The sequence below is a fragment of the Gadus chalcogrammus genome, chromosome 10 (genome assembly GCF_026213295.1).
Source record: "Gadus chalcogrammus isolate NIFS_2021 chromosome 10, NIFS_Gcha_1.0, whole genome shotgun sequence".
Taxonomy (NCBI): Eukaryota; Metazoa; Chordata; class Actinopteri; order Gadiformes; family Gadidae; genus Gadus; species Gadus chalcogrammus.
Window position 1 is genome coordinate 14,845,533 of NC_079421.1, and position 19,628 is coordinate 14,865,160.

Below are 19,628 nucleotides of genomic sequence, written 5' to 3' on the forward strand. Positions count from 1 at the left end.
AGTGGCCCAAGCTTGTGCTTTTCTTGAATAACAAAGCTATCAAGGTACGCCGCAATTAGAGCTATTCAAGTCGTACCCCCTACACAACCGAACCGCTGAGAATACAAAGTCCTTCGCATTTCATTCTTGACTCCCTCTCGTAAGTGCTCCTGAAATGATAGAGCAGGGAACAGGCAGTCACATTCAATTCCCGTATAGGGTTGACAGTAAAAGGCAATGCAGCTCAAACTGAGTTCCTGTTATAACAGCCTCACGCTGAACTGAATAGCCCCTCGCAGGGCAAAGCACTTTTGCCTTGAACCCTCGCCAGCCATCGGGGACATAATTGCTGTTGTACAACTGGATCATGGCAGGTGATTGCATCAAATCTAGCTAGTTCTAATCAACTCCTTCCTGTATTCACCACGGCGCCTGCCCCAGCCGCCGACCGACCAAGGGGTACTCCAAGTGTTGACTGGAACCGGCGGTGTGCCTCGATCTCTTGCTGTTCCTTGTTCTTCCTCTCCCATTCCCTCTCTTCTTCCTCTCCCATTCCCTCTCTTCTTCCTCTCCCATTCCCTCTCTTCTTCCTCTCCCATTCCCTCTCCCCCTCTCTTCTTCCTCTCCCATTCCCTCTCCCCCTCTCTTCTCCCATTCCCTCTCTTCTCTCCCTCTCCCTCCCTCTCCCTCTCTCTCCCTCCCTCCCTCTCTCCCTCTCTCTCTCTCTCTCTCTGCCCTCCCTCCTTCCCTCTCCCCCTCCTTCCCTCCCTCGCTCTCTCTCTCTCCCTCGCTCTCTCTCTCCCTCCCTCGCTCTCTCTCTCTCCCTCGCTCTCTTTCTCTCTCTCTTTGTCTATCTCTTGCGCTCTCATTGCCGTGGCTGAATCATTTCCTTGCCCTCTCTATGCGATTGATTGCCCACCACAGCGAGGCAAATTGCCAGGCAACGCTGCCCCTGATTACCTCTTAGCACAGAGTGCAGTCACCAGCCGGGCCTTGTTAAAATGCATTTCTGCCCGCCTATTCCCTGAGCCCACTATAAGTAAGTGAGGTTATAATGATTTTCCATACCTAGAACTTCTGATGGCTAAAGATAGGCATCGTTGTTTTTTTTATCCTCAAGAACAGAGCGATGGTATACACATTATTGTATTTGAAAGAGCATTCCACCATTGAGTTATTTAAATTAACACTGCCAGGGTTTTACTTGTTTGTTATTTTGCCATGAATAGTGTGATTTAAAAAAAAATATATATTTTTGAACTCGCCTGCAATTTGTTTATCATTTCTAAGGCTCCGAGATTGAATTTGAATAACAGGACTAAGAAGGTGACCAAGGGGGCGTTCTATGACTTCTATCTATTATCTACTATCTATTTCAGCTCCAGACTTCAAAAGAACCAAACATCCACTTAGTATGCTCAGGGGATGTGTTGTTGTTGAAAAATAAGACCTCAGAAACTACATTATGTTTCCTCCACACTATGATACTGTATCCCCAAAAAACGTAGCTAAATGCAAGACACTGCACCCTAGCAATACTCCCATCGCCATATCACAGTTAAAACAGTGATATAGCTTAAGTAGTAAACGGCCATTGCCCACAGTATATATTTAGCCACAGATGATTTCATTACAGTACAATATTGCCCTCCATTTACGGCACTCAACTCGCAGGCACCTAAACGCCTTAATCGAATCACAGCCAACCCAGGGTCACAGCTCACACACCGTGCTTCGCTGTATAGCCCACACACTCGACGGTGCTTTCATCACTCCTTCTGAGGTGAGGGTCTCTCCGTTTCTCTTTAGCATGTACCCAGGAATTAAGGCAGGCAGTAATGTATGCACACCTAAGTAGTACTCGTGCCAAGGGAGGCCTCGGCGAGAGAAAATGTGCTGTTCCTTCGCATTTTAATAAAGGTCAGTGTGCTTATCAAGCCTAGTCATTATTTACAGTTTGCTGTTAATTCAATTCCTTGCCTCCCGTTGGCATCGCTACAAAGGAGGGGGAAAGAGATTGCTGATTGCTGATTTGAGGCTGCGGATGCAGTGTGTCAGTTTTGATTTGTGTCTTTGTCCGTGTCTTTGTCTCTCTGTGTGTGTGTATTTGTGTGTGTGTGCGTCACCTGTAGCGTATTTTATTGAAGGTGATCATTATTTTTGCAATTTCTAATGCCCTCGTGTTTATCTAGCTAATCATTAGTGCGTCACCGGAAAAGGTCTCCAGTAAGCGGCTCCACGTCGCAATGACAATTAGAGTTATCGGAGGAGTGCTATGACATTTTCACTTAGCAAGGGAGAGGCACACCCAGGGTTTTCTGCAATGCATTCCCCGCCATCACCACCACCAGGACCACCATTACTACTTGGATTCACGAGTTAACACACGGGGTGCATTTCAAAACCTTTTCCTACATCCTGATTCCTATTGCTCACTCGCTATACCCTCATGGAGGTGTGAAGTGAAGTGAAGTTCAGTAAGTGGGCTAGCACCAGGAAAGGAGCTGTGTGGAAACGAGCCAGTAGAGCTGCAAAGGCAACCGTTTATGATCTCGGCCAATCACAGTCTTCAGGGAGGCTCTATGGGCATACGTCCCATCGTCAAATCTACGAAGCACTTCTGGTGAAGGGTACACTGATGTAGCCACGATCCGAAAGCAGCTTCAGCCAGCTCGTTTTTAAGACGCTCCTCTCACTTACTACGCATTTGGCTATAATGGCGCTAAAGGAGCATGTTTGGAGAATTTAGGAAGCAAGGGGGCGAGCCGTACCACTATAGAAACGACTATTGGAATGCACCGAAGGTCACATGCAAGATACACAGAAACCCGACAACAGCTATACCTTTTGTTATTTCACGGTGGCATGCATCACTGCAGATCCTGGCTGCTGGAACGGGAATCAGACTAGGTGGGGGCGAGAAGGTCACCTACCATAGACCACCACGGTGGCTGAGGGACTCTTGCGGCGGGCGACGATGTTCTTGGCGGCGCACGTGTAGTTGCCCGTGTCGGCCAGGCGCGCCTGCTTGATGATGAGGTTGTGGTCGGCGGTGACGAAGAAGTTGGGGTCGCTGGCCGGGTCCAACACGTCCTCGTTCCGCTGCCACTCCACCTGGTAAGGGGAGCACATATTAGTGTTTGACTACAGGTCCACACCTCCACTGCACACGTCCTGCCGGTTCCTCTCTCAGTAGCATTAGCCAGCTTCCACAACAGTGCCCCGGATGTTAAATCCATACAGGGTAACATAGCACACTATTTGATGTAACCACCGCACTAACCAAACACTTGGAGAAATGTGTTCTGTAGTGCTTTGTCCGTAAAGGAGCTGTCGCTCCTGTGTCGACTGAACAACCCCTACTCAAGCTGCAGGAGAGCGGCCATTTGATGATCAGGGCTAGTGAGGGCGCGCACTGCTCTCTGGAAACAATTCAGCCTGGACCTTGTCCAGCCTTTTTTGTCAGCCTACACACTCAACGCTTCCCTTGTCCTCTTCTCTCTTGGCCCGACGCCGACACAACAGGAACTTGTATTACTGCCGGTGAATGCAGTGACCTCACGCCATAGGGCTTTTTTTTTTGGTTTACAATCCTCCCTCCCCCCACCTACCAACAGCCTCCTATGGCGACCTTCACATGCTTGTGTTGTGCATTCTGTTTTGCTCTCTCCAGCTAGTCCCTTGTCCCCCAAACCCCACTGTCCCTGCATACGTTTTTACTATACTGTGGCTGTTGTGTATTCTGCAGGAGGTGGGAGGTGTGTGTGTGTGTGTGTGTGTGTGTGTGTGTGTGTGTGTGTGTGTGTGTGTGTGTGTGTGTGTGTGTGTGTGTGTGTGTGTGTGTGTGTGGTTGTGTGTGTGTGTGTGTGTGTGTGTGGGTGCTAATGCCTGGCACGCTTTGTGTCACAACCGCTGGAGTGCTGAGTGTGTGAGCTTGTAACATGGGAGCGGGCGGCCGCACGTGGACCCAGTGGGAGCAGCTGGCCTTCACCTTGCTCTACATACAGACACCTCCGTCCTCGCCTCCGCAATGTACACACCCTTCTCTTCCAAGAGACACAATGTGTGCAGGGAGGAGGAGGGGGGATGGTATGGAGAAGTAGAAGGTAGAAAGGGGGAGGGAGGGAGGGGGAGAGAGAGAGAGCGAGAGCGAGAGAAAGAGAGAGAGAATGCTGTCCGGAGAGACCAAAGAGTGAATGAACGGAATGAGAGTAACAACGAAACAACAAGAGAAAGAAGGTGGTCAAGGAAAGAAAGTGCACAGGGGGGAGTGAAAAGGGAGAAAGGAGAGCGAGAGGGAGAACGGGTGAGGCAAATGGAGCCATTAATTATATATAGGCCTTTAGAGGTGCCAGCCCAGGAAAGAAGCCTCCGAGCTCCTTCTGAATGATGTGATGAGACAACGTGATGTATGGCTTTTCAGCGATGTAAAAAGGATAATAAATCAATAAGCGGGAATAATTAAAAGCGCCATTTATCTGTCCGTGCCGTGTATGTGCGTGCATGCATGGGTATATGAGTGCGTGCGTGTATTTCCCCCTGTTGAAGGCTTTTAGTCCACATTAGACCCAACCATTTTATTTATTTATTTTTCCCTTTTGTTTTGATGTCTGACGTGAGAATGAGAACGAAGGGCAAAGGTACGCGAGACATGCACCTATAAATAACTGGCTACCTTTCAGTTGAGCGCTCTCTCTCTCTCTCTCTCTCTCTCTCTCTCTCTCTCTCTCTCTCTCTCTCTCTCTCTCTCTCTCTCTCTCTCTCTCTCTCTCTCTCTCTCTCTCTCTCTCTCTCTCTCTCTCTCTCTCTCTCTCTCTCTCTCTCTCTCTCTCTCTCTCTCTCTCTCTCTCTCTCTCACCTCAGGCGGAGGCACCCCTTCGGGAGGATGGCATCGCAACAACACCTCCTGGTCCAGAGTCACCTCCTTCCCCTGGGGCTCCTCTTCAAAGTTCTTCCGCAGGTCTGCAGCGGCGCAGGAGATGGTCATGGAAAAAAAAGAAAAAGAAAAAAGAAAACACACAAAATAAGATAATAAAAAATATACACAACAGATCTATCGCGATATAAAAAAACATAAAGGACAAACCTAATCCGGCAGGAAATCTGGTGAGCGTCACGTGACACCCCAAGCATTAAACCAAACAGCTTCTTTCGTTTATGCCGCAGCGGAAAGGCCTTGACATGGAAGCCTGTTGCCCTCCGGCTGCTAAATGAGTCCCAGAGGGGTCAGGGCCCGAGCCAGGCTGATTATTACAGACCTCTGTGCACACTCTCGCCTGGGCCCACACAGCAGCACCGGCTAAATCATGCTAAAGCCATGGCATTACTACTAACCCCCACCCCCATCCCCTGCTGTGCAACATACACATGAAGACAGACTAATGCACATGCATAATGCCTGAACACCCACATACACACTCACACACACAATGTGTGTGGATACACACACAAACACACACACACACACACAATGCGTATGGATACAGACTAACACACAAACACACAATGCGTGTTCCCACATACACACAATATGAACACACACGCATACATGATGCGTGCACACACACACACACATTCACACACAGCTCGGTCCACTTTCCCATCCCCACAATCCGCAAGCCCCGTTGGGAGAGGGCCTGGGAGGAACCACAGGAAGTAACCAAGCCCTGAAGAGCGCAGACAAAGGTGGCTGCAAGCCCGCCTGAATGCACTCACTCTCACTCCAGCGTGATCCGTGGCTTTGGTCTCACATCACTGTGACGAGAAAAACATGGACTGCCAGTGTAGACCCCCTCTCTCCCTAGCTGCATGCACACTAAAAGCAGTGAAATCCCCAAATGTATATTATTTTGGTTGATGGCGAATAAAGAAAAGAAAAGATATATAAAGAATGAACACATAGTACACATGACAGGCATGTACATGTCAAGAATTTACACATACACGATGTGTTAATAAATAAATGAACCAGAAATGGCTATTTGTATGCAATGTGTCCCGTGAGACCAACCCTATAAGAGGCATGCAGGCTAAGAGTTAACCTGGAGGAGATGAGAGTCAGGTCTACAGTTTGGACTTGGTGTGTAGTAGCAGTGTGATGTATGTCCTACAACAACTAATAGTATTATTGGGAATCTAGTGGCCGAGGAAATGTCTGCGGGCCCCCTGGTGTATTCCATAAACACATGTTGGTGTCATGGCGGCTAATACCAAAGGGGGCATTACGGCGCCGTGTGGAACACTTTGTGATATTCACTGAAGGCGATCTAACGCGACTGGAGGACACTTAATAAGGCCTAGAAGCCTAGAGGGCTGGAATGGATTTGTGCATGTGTGCACCTCCAGATTCACAGATGTCCTCTGTTAGAGCGCGCGTGCGCGTGTGTGTGTGTGTGTGTGTTCATAGATTAAACACATGCGTGTCCTTATCTCACATCTTACTGACTTTGTTGAGCTCAAACAAGGTTGGATAATGAGTGTGTATTTTGAAAACGCCCGGCACTTCTCAAAGACAGCACTGCATAAAGGCCTGTCTGGAATAATGCATATTTATGTTTGAATTAATAGAGGGAGCATTAAAAAAAAAAAGAAGCTCAGATTTAAAATGGTTTCTTCTAATAAAGTTTTCGAGGCAGCAGCAAAGGGTGCATCTGTGTTCCCAAGACAGATTTACGATGGCTGCGCGGCTATAAATTTCAAACCCGTCTTCATTTCAGATATTTTCATCATAGGGATCATTGCTGGCTGTACTGTATCTGGTGAGAAATATGCTCATGAATACCTAAATTGACTGCTGCACTTTCTTTTTTTGACTTTGCGTCCAAACAGATGTATTACTCTTTCCCTGTCCTTTTTTATTCTCTCTCAAGTGACATCTCGGGAGCATGATTTCATAACGCTGTGATCTTTGTAATAAGCCGTGTGTCATGAATGATAATGGTGTCGCTTTCTCTTTTTTAGCCAGACTTCAACCTGAAAAGGCATGATATCCATCTACCTCCCCCAATAAGCAGATTCATGCGGTAGTAGACAAACACAATGTACTGTTGTTGTTGCTGATAATTACAGTGTACTGTGTTGAAGCCTCACTTACAGGCGATCCTGATAAAGGCTTTCTGGCTCTTCTGAGTTCCCGTGGTACTCCACGCCACGCACTGGCACCAGTACTGATCCAGCCCGAACACCTTCTCCACCTGCTGCCGGGTGATGTCGATCTTCACCTGCATGATGGGAAGGGCTGGACAAAAACAGACGAAAAAGGACGATTAACGTCAAACAGAGAGAGAGCAGTTCTCCGTCGGGAGAGCTGTGAGGTTAAAGGTCATCTCGAAAGGAAAAGTGTTTAATTCTGTCAATGTGAGGGGAAGAAACAAGTGCCATGGATCCTTTAAAGGATCCGGTCCTGATAAAGAAAAAGGGAGCGGGAAATAAGAAGTGGTGTTGGAATATCAAGCAGGCAGACCATAATCGAATCTAAACAGGGTGCTTGTTAACTCGGGAGAGTGACACGCAGGGCCCAAAAGCAGCTCGCTGTAATTTGGGGGGGCGGCGAAAAAGCAACAGTTTAAACCATGGTCTCAGGCGCAGTCATTTGGCGAATAAAGGGAAAGCACTAAACACACTTACAAACAAACTGGGGGGGACTCATCCAGAACCACTTTCCCCCCCTTCACTGTATATTATTTCCAAACCAAATGATACTCGCGCGACACAGCGCCACGCGCGACTAAATAGCCTTTTTCCGAGATGAAAGTGAGGGTCTTTTATAGAGGACCTTCCACAAAGAAAGATAAACCAGTTACCCCGGAAGGGAGAAGGAAAGAGTAAAAAAAACATTCTGCTGCCTTAACCCAACACAAGGTCGCCATTTGTATTCCTAACTCACTGTATAACTGTTGTTTCCATTGTTGTTTAAAAGTGCCCACACACAGCCTAGCATCCGAGGACGTATATCCCCCCCGTTCGGCCCAGAGATTATAGCTTTATCTCTCTGCATCACAACGCCTCGTAGAGATGTTTCCATGGCAGCGGCACACATACGGCAGTAGCTCACATTGTAAACGTATAGCCGGCGAGCGGTAACCTTTGCACATCGTGCACGGCGAGGACAAATCTCCATTGTAACTTTTAGGCGTGACTCATGAGCTCCACTACTTTATAATGGATTATTCATTGTCAAAGTACGCTACTCTTTTTATTCGACCATAATCTGATAACCCGTTTCTCAATAGCAAAGATTATACCAATTTCATACTTTCCTTTTACAATTTATAATATACACACACACACACACACACACACACACACACACACACACACACACACACACACACACACACACACACACACACACACACACACACACACACACACACACACACACACTAAATGGAAATATAATAACATAATATAAAAAATATAACCTCAGCTATTGTCCGTTTGTTATCAGTTATTGTTTAGTAAAGTTAACGCTGAAAACTTGAACTTTGCAGCAGCACCATCCATGTAGGCGTTTGTCTCCTTCTGTTACTCCCTAAAACCTTCTAAATCAAACAGGGAATGAGTAAGTCAGACGGATTGTCAGACGATCTAACACAGAGCAAAGATAAACATCCACACGTCTGCTTATGAACCTCACCTAAAGTGCTGTTCAATGTGGAAAACCTTCTGACAATATATCTATTACGCGACGAGAACTTTGTTATTTTTAAGCCTACCCGCCAACGCCTCGAGCCCTCCAATGAATATGCATCTTTTATCGACAGCATTCGCCTGAACTTGCCGGCACCAAAGTAAACAGACGCACAAAGAAGGGCATATGCAACACAAAATCATTGAGGGATTATCTGTATCTTTTTTGTTACTATTTACTCTTGAGGCCCAATGATGTTCCTCCTAAAAAATGGCTTTCAACTGAAAGGATGAGGCCATCCATTTTGTTTTTCCCCTTAATGTGTTTGGAGAAGCTTTCCTTTTACTGAAATCCACCACGCAATCATTTCATTTTCATCTTTTGGATCAAGTATAGCAAATGTCGCTGAGGAAATAAACATTTAAACCATAAAAAAAACGTCTCTTTGCTCATCCCCAGACCGACAGACCTCTTCCGACTGCTTCTATGATACTGATACAGAACTAAAACATCCCCCGTTCCATGTCTATGGGGACATTTGGCCTGACATGTCGAGCCCACGCCCGCTTTAAACACAACATCTATCCGGTTTAAGTACAGGGGATAAATACGTGAGAGGCATCCGCCATGGTTGAGAATCAGACCTGATCCCTCGCCTTAATATAATCCTCTGTGACTTCATAGCCAGGCTTAGAGAGCGCTGCTCTGCGCTAGCTCCCGTTAGCTTCGCTGCAGGGCCTTCAGTAGACTGACGTTGACCTCTGTGCATGTGATACAGAGGACACACCAGTACACACAACAGTAAGAGGTACTATACACACACACACACACACACTCTGCTGTCAGAGGTACTACACACACATACACACACAACTGTAAGAGGTTCTACACACACACTGGTAAGGAGGTACTACATACACACACACACACACACACACACACACACACACACACACACACACACACAGTGTCTTAAGGTCTCAGTCGTGAGTGGTATTACAGCCGACATTTACTCAAAAGCATTTGTTGACACTCGCTGTACTCTTATCTATGCATCGGCCCACGCCTCTTCCATTGGCCGCTGAATCCCCCAAAATGGCAGTTAGGAAACAGGCAGAAGGTATATGTTGTGTTCTATAAATATGATGGATTCATTTAAGCCAAATAGAAGTATTTTTGTGAGTCGTTTATGCGAGGCAAGGTGTGTTTATGTCTATATGGGGCCCGATTCTAGCCGGCACTGGTGATATTGTCGGTCCCGCGGGAAAAGAGAGTTTGTCAAAGCTGCCAAAGACAGGTGCCGGGTTTTGACAGGTTTTTTTCTGCCCTCATGACAGTTTCCCCGAGCACAATGAGTTAGTCGGAATCAGTGACAGTGGTGACATCAGAACTGCGATGCAGCAAAATGTACCGAATAGTCTTCGACCCTGAAAACGGAACCCACTAATCACCATCCAGTGGATAATTTGCATGATATTAAAACATCTCTTTGGCTACTTTTATAAATCAGGGTGATGGAGGATGCATCCCTCCTGATACACTTTCAAAATGATTTTTTTTTTTGGAGGTCAAACAATTTTCACAAATGGCTGTCGTAGACACGCTAATAGCTAACAGCTAATGCAATAACACAAACAGGAACCAATGTAAGCACATTTTATTTTTTAAGTGACTAGCTCTTGAGCAGAGGCAGCCACGAGCTGCACTCTGAGCATTAATAAAACTGTGTGCTATCAGCCCCCTTTCTCTACAGCGGTACGTTATGGTACATAGGTGAGGTAAAAACACAAATCGAAAAAGATAGATAGAAATAAATGAAAATAACCACCAAAATTGGATTTATAAATAAAAACAATAAACATATTTATTGATGTATTTATTTATAGTTTGCAAATTTTAACTCTAGGGGGAACGCCATGGCAGATTAGCATTCATATAAATGTAAATAATGCGGTGGATTTGTTTTGGGAATGCTAAACCAAACATTTTGTTACAGCAGGTAAAGGCGTTCCAGGAATAGCAGAATTTTTCGGGGGGAATGAAGATCCACAGAGAGATGTAAAGCATGAACAACAGGAATCAGAGGTGAGAAATACCAAGACATCCAATTTGAAGCCTAGGTAATTGCATTCAGCTTGCTTATCTCTTCCTGTCTCCATAATTACCTGTTTTCTTTGTCAGCAACATAAACCTGTAAACCGGCTTTGAGTGAGTCACTCCACTGTCCAATTTCACTCCAATTAATAACTGAGACAAAAACAATCTCATCAGCGTCTCCTTCATGGAGAAAACAGAAGGAGCCTGCAGCTAGCCCAGGGTGCAAACATAGCTATCTTTTCTGTTTTCATCCAAAGAGTTGGGAGTTTTGGTGTTGTTTCGAGTACATATAACATTCTAGCTTTGTTCGAGCACTATGACCTCTGTTCTTACGACCGGTACGTATTGACTCAAATAAAAAGAAACCTCTCACTTCCTGACCCAAATGACCGTCAAGCCGAAATGGATGCTCCAAAGGAAAAGAAAAAAACAGGGCTGATATTGTATGACGGATGGCATTCAGACGCAAGCAAATGTACTCACCCATTAAAGCTAAATAGTGAGCCTGCAGTTACTACAGGGTGTTATATAATAATTAAACCATGACATGAATCTCCCCGCAGTTAGTTTGATATACAGTCCGTTTAAGAATCATTGCCCGTCCCCAGGCGCTATGAATCCCGGTGAAAAATTTAAACATGTGATTAAATTACTGACACCACTATAAATTCTGAACATAGTTGTAAGCCCTGTGTTTTTAAATGGAGGGGCGATAGCAGGTGGGCGGAGAGAGTCCCCGTCCCCGTCCCCGGAGGACCATGACCCCGCAGAAGTTGATAGTAGTCAGAGCCTAAATGTGTAGGAATGTGAATCAAATTCAGGAAAATGTGTATGTTCACACTCCAAGGAGGCATGCTCACGGGCTTACATAGGCAAGGCCTCTTCCTCCACACGCACACGCACGCTTGTCTGCGCACAAGGACACACACACACACACACACACACACACACACACACACACACACACACACACACACACACACACACACACACACACACACACACACACACACACACACACACACACACACACACACACACACGTAGAGAAATCTCTCCGTCTCACCCACTCAGCCCGCGGTAAGGAGGGTGAAGTCATCGTGAGTGAGTGGAGATGCTCAGCATGGAGGCGTCAATCACTAGTGTGTGTGGGCGAGCTTTAGTGAGCTGTAGTGAGCGGGGCGGCATACACAGCCCACGGGAAACAACAGCCGTGGACGACGCCTCGGAGAGGGGGGGTCTACAGGGCGCAGGTGCAGCAAACACACAAACATGTTGCAGAGCTTTTGATAGCAGTGTCCATCTCCCTCCCCCTCCCTCCCTCTCTCCCTCTCGCTGTCCTCAGTGTCTCTCTCTAACTCTCTCTCTCCAATTCAGGATGGAATAGCAGGAAAAGAAAGAGGAGGAGGGATAGAGAAGGAGGAAAGATGGATGGCGGTGAGATGAATAAATAGTGGGAAACAGGCGCAGTGCCCTTCTGGCGAAAAGATCCCCTTTTGTTGTCAAAGTGTACATCAGGTTGAATAAAGTTTTGTGTTTACCGCTGTTCTTTTCCTTCCCTGGATGGGGCAGAAGGAGGCCGTCAATCACATATGGGATTTCAATTTAAACGTGTGAACGGAACACAATCGCCATCTACAAACACACTCAGAGAGCTGGTTCTCATTTCTGTAACACTCATTGTATTTTGGTTTTGTTTGACTCTGGGTGCATGTGTATGTATATATATATATATATCCGTGTGTGTGTGTGTGTGTGTGTGTGAGTCTTAGTTCATGCGTGTTTGTCTTTGTTATTGTGTTGTTTGTGTGTGTAGGTGTGTTTGTGTGTGCATGCGTTTGTGTCTGTCTTTGATTGTATGTTTGTGTGGGTGTGTTTGTGTGTGCATGTGCGGTGTCTGTCTTTGATTGCACGTGTGTTTGTGTGTGTGTGTCTTCCTTCTTTGTGTGTGTGTGTGTGGGGGGGGGTCTTTCGTGTGTGTGTGTGTGTGTGTGAGTGTGTGTTTGTGTGTCCTTCTGTGTGTGTGTCTTTCTCCTGTGTGTGTGTGTGTGTGTGTGTGTGTGTGTGTGTGTGTGTGTGTGTGTGTGTGTGTGTGTGTGTGTGTGTGTGTGTGTGTGTGTGTGTGTGTGTGTGTGTGTGTGTGTGTGTGTGTGTGTGTGTGACAGATGAATCTCCTCAAGTGCCAATGGGCTGAGCAGCGCCGAGGGCAAACATCATCGGACTCAATCCCGGCCGAGTCGATATTGGGCCGGTCGGAGCGCGGGACTCCATTCCTCTCCCCCGCACTCTTGTTTTCGCAGCCGCTGACCTCAATTCCGTCGGGGTCATTTGCTTATCAAAAGGCGGAGACTGTAACGTGCGGCCACCCTTTTTTTTTCGGAGTGTGTGTTCATTGTGGTCGAGGAGGGAAATTCAATTAGGGCTGCATCCCCGGCGCGCGTGCGTGGCCGGGGGGATTCATCAGCGACTACCCTGGGATTAGGGGTGGTGGAGGGAGGTGGCACAGGCCGATAGAAGAGGAGGTTTTCACACACACACACACACACACACGTCGGTAGCAAAGACATCACAGACACACAGAGGGTGGGATTTGAGGAGCCACTGTCCGGGAAAGGCTGTGTGCCCCACCCCCCCCCTCATTGTACCTGATGACATAAATGTCATTATCGGCAGCCACTGCAAAATGGCCGCCGTTTCCTTTCACCGGAGGTGGGAAGGGACAACAAAGGACTTTGCTGCTAAGCCCCTTTCCGCCCAGTCGAGGGCCTAGTGAGGTGAAGCCACACACTGTGAACTGGGTTCTTTCAGCCCCCACCCCGCCAACCCATCTCCCCCCCTCCCTCAGAAAAACAACAGTGATAGAGCCTCGGAGCGAAAGTTATTGAAGGGAAAAGAAGCTAAAGAAACAAAAAAAGAAACGATGTTAATAATGTCCCTGAAGGGGCGAAGCAACCAATCTCAGGTAGAGGTGAGAACTCCGGGAGGGCGGCGGGGGGGGGGGGGGGGGGGGGGCTTAAGGGGGGGTTAAGGCCAACGGCCAAATCCCTGCAGCTCATCAAGGCCTGCGACCGCATCAAAGCTTGCCCTCTCGCCAACTTTCATTACCATGTAGAGTGGGTGTTGCCGGTTGATGGGCGGGGAAGAAGGCTGCTGCTCGTCACACGCAGACACCCCATGCGTGGACACTGATACTGCCTGAAGGAGGGGGGGGGGGGGGGGGGGGGGGGGGGGGGGTTGATGTGTATGATGTCCCTGACCGGGGACAATGGACCATGTGGCCTTCTGAGTGACGCATGGCTCCCTTAATACAGAGAGAGGGAGGGAGGAAGAGGGGGAGAAAGGAGGAGAGGGAGAGGGCGGGAAGGGAGGGGGCTGAGGGACAGACAGAAAGAGTAAAAGAGAGCAAAGAAAGGATGAGAGAGAAACAGCAAGAGAGGCCGAGAGAGAGAGAGAGGCCGAGAGAGGCCGAGAGAGAGAGAGAGAGAGAGAGAGAGAGAGAGAGAGAGAGAGAGAGACTGAAGAGGACAGAAATAACATCCGAGCCGATCATTTAAAGAAGGAAACAGAAGAGGCGCCATGGATATCCAAATAAAAAAAAGCGGCGCCCGGAAGGATACAGAGGCGTGTCCCCGCCACGGGGCTGCGGCTGAGTCAGTAGGACAGTGTTCTGGGTCAAGGCCCCGCCGCCGGTTACGACCAGGCTCCTGAAGTGCCTCCCCTTTGATTGAGCTGTCCATTCTGCACAATGAGTAAGAGCGGGGCCAGGGCCCCTGCCGCAACGGTGCGAACGCCGTTACAGATTATTCATGGCTGACAAACAGGCGCTGGGGGAGCGCACCAATCAATCTGCCCCCCCTCCCCCTCTCTCAGTCCAATGCCACTCCAAGGAGCCGTCGGAGGGCATGGGCGCTTCTTCGCTCCACTTTAAAACACGAAACACGCAAACGGTAAAAGAAAAGAAAAAACATTTCAGATTCAGATCATTTTTTTTTTATCTCACGGACCGACGAAAGTGCATTATGTGGTTTACCGTCTCCCCTTGGGCTCATGGCACCGCTGTGGGTGTTTGTTTGTCTGTTTCCATAGCAGCCCATTCCAGCAGTCCTTGAGCGGAGGCCGGATTTGGGGGCCGCGGCGAGTTCAAACCCATCCACCAACCGATTGTCACTTACTAAAAAGTGGATTGCGTCATCTTTTACGGCTGCCCAATGTCACAGGGGGGTGGGAGGGGTCCGAGGGGGGGGGGGGGGGGTCAAGGGATTAATCTAACAAAGCAGCGAGCCGCACGCTACGCCAATTTGCTGCCAGCCTATGACGAGTGGGGCTCGGGGGCAGATAGAATATCGTTGTCTTTTTACGATTCTTGTTGTCGTAAATAATCACAATTTACACGTTTTGGCATCTCCCTCTTGGGGGTGAGATCTTTGCGAGGGGGAGAACAGAGCCGGTATGTTTAGTCGCTCTCTCGCTGCACGCCATCCCGCGCACACCGGATCTCTCACGAGGATGCGACGCATACAGAAATAATACTCCCATTGTATATTCCGTGGTGCAGGTGTTCGCACACGGCGAGACGTGATAATGAATTGATTTACAGAACTCTCCGCCGCACAAAGCGGGCGCGCGTAAACAGACATCAGAGAGGGAAGGCGAGCGAGCAAATGAGTTTTGCATTTTATTTGGAACACAGAGAGCCGGGTCACCACTCACTAATTATCGGACGGGTATTGATCGCATTAAATGAAGATTAATGCAAAGCACTGGCTTTTCCATTCGCGTGGCCGCATAATTAGTTTGCCTAACCTTTCAACGTGTACACACAGCTCTCTTTTTTTTCCCCCTCTACCTCTTCTTTTTTTTTTTTCAATTTCTTTCTTCAACCGTTGTGATTCATCACGTTGCCCTCATTGTAATTACTCTCCAGACATCCTGACCCCCCCCCCCCTCTCTTCCAATCCCGCCCCCACACCCCCAAACACGACGGCATGCGCCGAAACGTTCCCGGATTACCGCGGCGGCGTTCCCACGTCTTGCCCGGGCGCCTATACTTATCCTTTATCTCCCGTGCACACCTTGTCCGACACTCAAACGAGAACATCATCAGAGGTGACGGCCTTGGGCGTGCGGAGCTCGCCTCCATTGCGCTCCCGCCGAGCGGATCTGATCCAGCGTTAGCTCCAGAGAGACGCGATTGTCTCGCTAGCTAGCGAGGGTGTCTCTCCACCCCCACTGTGTGACATGGCTTTGGGCGTCAAAGTAAATAAGGAAAGACTGCCTCAGGTGAGACAGCTTTGCTGCCATATTGTCAGCGCCTGCTCCCTGCCATCCAAATTGCATTTATTTTATTTTTTTATTTTACCACCCAATCCCCCTTTTTGCGAGCTCCCGTTGCCATTTTGGGCCAGTGGCCAGCCGCATTGACTGGATTTGAAGAAGAGTATTCATTTATTTATGGTAATCCAATGAAGGTGTGTGGGGGCGAATGTAAATATCCAGCGCCACAACAACAGTGTTAGGTAAACTGCTAGAGGGATCACGGAGGCTGTGAAATCTTTCTAAAACCGTCGACAGTTTTGTTGCTGCTCTTTTGGGGCTTTGCAATCGCAATTCGGATCTGCAGTGTATTTTTATGACCTGTCTGAAATGAATCACGGGGAAGTAAAGTTAAATTTGAGTAAAGATAAACTTTATAAAGTCTTAAGCAAAAGAGGTAGTTGCAATAAGAAGTATTCTTTACTCATACATTTGATTAATACTAATTACACAAAATAATAATTCATGTATTAAGGATTACGTCTTTAGTGTTTTTGATGGAGAGAATAAATCCTCTGAAGAAACGCAGGCTTTGTTCCAGCCTTAAAGATCAAGACAGAACAAATTAAAACACAATCAAACAATTAAAAGTGAAAAAAACTAGTCCTCAATACCACAAGTAGCAAAGTGCTCCTTCAGTGGTTACAAGGTGCATCCACGAGAAAAGCTAAGAATTACTTTGGCCATGTGGTTTGACATGAGCTGTGATGGAAATACTTTACTTGCACCGTGGAAACTGTTTCCGCTCCCTCACCTCTCCTAGTCTCATAGTAGCCTACCCAGAAGATGATAACAAGCACCCGGCCCTTTGATCAAACTCTCTGGGCATGTCTTAGTGTTTGTGTCTGAGAGTGTGTGCATTTGTGCCTGCAATGTGTGCATGTGTGTGTTTGTGCTTGTGATTGTTTGTGTTCTTGATTAATGCAGCGTTATGTATTGACAATTAAATTGTGCTGCACTATAAAATATGCTTACAAGAGGCTATACTAATATTTTTGCATTCCATTATACAATCCACAACCCCCTTTTGCTTTGCAGCACCATAACTCGAAAACATTAACTTATTTTCTATTCAGCATTTTACAAGACTTTTTAGACAATTTATCTGCTTGTTGGAAAATAAAATAAAAACACCCTTGTTAAATTAGACCTGACCATGAAAGATATCTAGTTAAGATTAATAAGTGATGAGCGTGCACAAGGATTTTGGAAAACTTGTGCATGAAATGCCTACATTGAATATCTCTTTGGGCCCGGAGACACACCGCATTACTGTCAGCAACTCCTGTCAGTAGTTCCTCTGCCAATCAAAGCCGTCTCCCAGGACTACTTAGCTGTCAGACCGCTCACTAGACCTCAAGCTTCCACTATTTTTAAACGAATTTGAGCGGAGCAGGTGTTGATTGACAACAAAACGCTCTCTCTCTCCCTCTCTCTCTCTCTCTCTCCCTCTTCCCCCTCTCTCTCTCTCTCTCTCTCTCCCCCCCCCTCTCTCTCTTTCTTCTCTCCTCTCTCATGACATTCGCTGCCATCGTTTCAGAGGCTCAGAGAGAGGAGATTTATAAGGTGAACTCACATTTACGGCACATTGCTGTACAATGTGTTTTGTTTCCTTGCCGTCTGAAGCAGGAGGGTAGGAATGGGTTACAGTTGGGGGTTCTTATTTTCTTTCTCCATTTTGGATCTTGTCAGTGTTCGAAGGGAGGATTCATTCAGCCTGGGAAATGTAGTTCTCCACCCTCAACAGTTTTTTGTGAAGGCGGAGATGAGATGGCGGGGAGTGGGGTTCATGTGATTGCAGGCTACGTAACGAAGGGCAACTCTTTTGTTCCCACAAACGTTTTGGTGGCTGCTGGTTGTCAAAATCATTGAAAAAAACATATCAAGATTGGCATACGCTATGTTATTACTTTTGTTCTATTAAATTACATATACTCTTTATGCCAACATTATTATCATTATTAAATTGTCATGAACACATAAATGTTTCCTCTGCTTTGGGTTTTCTTCTGCTTACAGTAGGATTTTAATTCAAAATGCTCTCTTGGCCATAAGCCAACCGACGATGGAGTGTTTCACACCCTCATTCATCCACTCACTCGCTCGTTATCGACTACAGTGGCTACTGGCTATCCATCTTGAAAGGAATCCTGGGAAGCCCGATGTGTAGACTAGCCTGGAACACCATGGCACACAGAACTTCTGATCTACTCAAAGTATGTCCAAGAAAATGTAATTATGCTATTATTATACAATTCAATAGTTAGTCAAAAATAATACAATTAAAAATGAATCCTAGAATATAGATTCTAGTGTTTATCATTTTGAATTTACCATTAATGTTCTGCAGTTGGCCATAAGCCATGTCCTGATATGACCACATTACCATACAGCTCTGAATATGCATTCATTATACGGTCCATTTAATGCTTTATTTCTTACAGCACCTAATCAAGGTATAGTATGACTCTCTCTCCTCTGCTCTACTCTACAACCTTTACCTTTCATTTTTGACAGACATTCTTGTCTTACCTTGAGGGTTTTTCGGAGAAAGGGTAAAGAAAATCTATCCGCACAAAAGGCTTATGAAGTGGTATCTACGGTCGACAGCAGTCAATACGGTCCAACTGTTCAGATACAAGCCGAGTGAGTCCTTCCAAGTCATCGTTGTCTTTTACATAAATAGGAATTAAATGGACACTTGAGGATTATACATGATGAATATAGCCTGACCATATCGCTCGGCAACCAGAGCACAATCGTCAAAGAGACCGTTCGCTCTTCAACTGACCTGTGAAGAATAGGAAGACAACTCCATTTCCTACATCCACAACAAAAGCATCAACAATAACAACAAGAAAGACAAAATGGAAATAGTTTCAGAGCTCCACTGATAATACCTATCCATCTCATTCATTTGAAGAGATATATAAAAGAAAACGGGGCATGTTTCCGACAATTGGGTGAAACCAACCATAACTCTCAGACTTTTGCGTGCATTTCAACGTTGTGCTGGGAGCGGGCTTGTAGAAAAATGACCAATGTACAATGACTTCAGAGGACCCGGGGAGTAGGCTGGCGGGCAGATATGTTTTGGTGGGAGGACAAGAGGCAGCAAGTGTGGGAGACTGGAACTCCAGCGTTGTTGTTTGACAAATGGCCATTATCGCCTTAACCACTTTTTGTTCCCCTAATTGCAGTTCATTTTAATAATTGTATTACTCCTGCGAGTATGGACTGGTGTTCGAAAAAAAGAAAATCTACCGGAGGGAATCTAGTTTGGCTCCACGAGAAGCTTGTGTCTGAGTGCCTTTGTGTGAATAAGAACACGAATAGGAATACAGCTCGTGATGTTCTGATTTCTGACAGATTCTCTTTTTCGACTGCCATTGAAGCACACGCAGCATTCACAAGGACAGCCAATAGCAGACTTCAATTAAATCCTCTTTAACTCTGTTCTCACTCTTAACGTCGCTCACCCCATTGTGGTATGTTTCAAAATAAGCTGTGAACACACACGCGCGCACACATGCACACACGCACACACACAGGCAATTGATTACTCTGACCAAACCAGGAACTCTAATGGAACACTTTGGCAGATGTA

The 19,628-nt window shown here is 46.8% G+C and overlaps 1 protein-coding gene across 3 annotated transcripts in view; it reads right to left on the reverse strand.

Moving 5' to 3' along the window:
- unc5a (unc-5 netrin receptor A) overlaps positions 1 to 19,628 on the reverse strand; it is a 123,117-nt gene that overhangs the window by 43,085 nt on the left and 60,404 nt on the right. For all 3 annotated transcript variants that reach the window (XM_056600858.1, XM_056600861.1, XM_056600859.1), the window contains exons 3-5: positions 7,073 to 7,216; positions 4,838 to 4,941; positions 2,913 to 3,093 (exon numbers count right to left, since the gene is read on the reverse strand). In XM_056600858.1, coding sequence (XP_056456833.1) covers positions 2,913 to 3,093; positions 4,838 to 4,941; positions 7,073 to 7,216 — 429 coding nt within the window. The remainder of the gene's footprint in view (positions 1 to 2,912; positions 3,094 to 4,837; positions 4,942 to 7,072; positions 7,217 to 19,628) is intronic.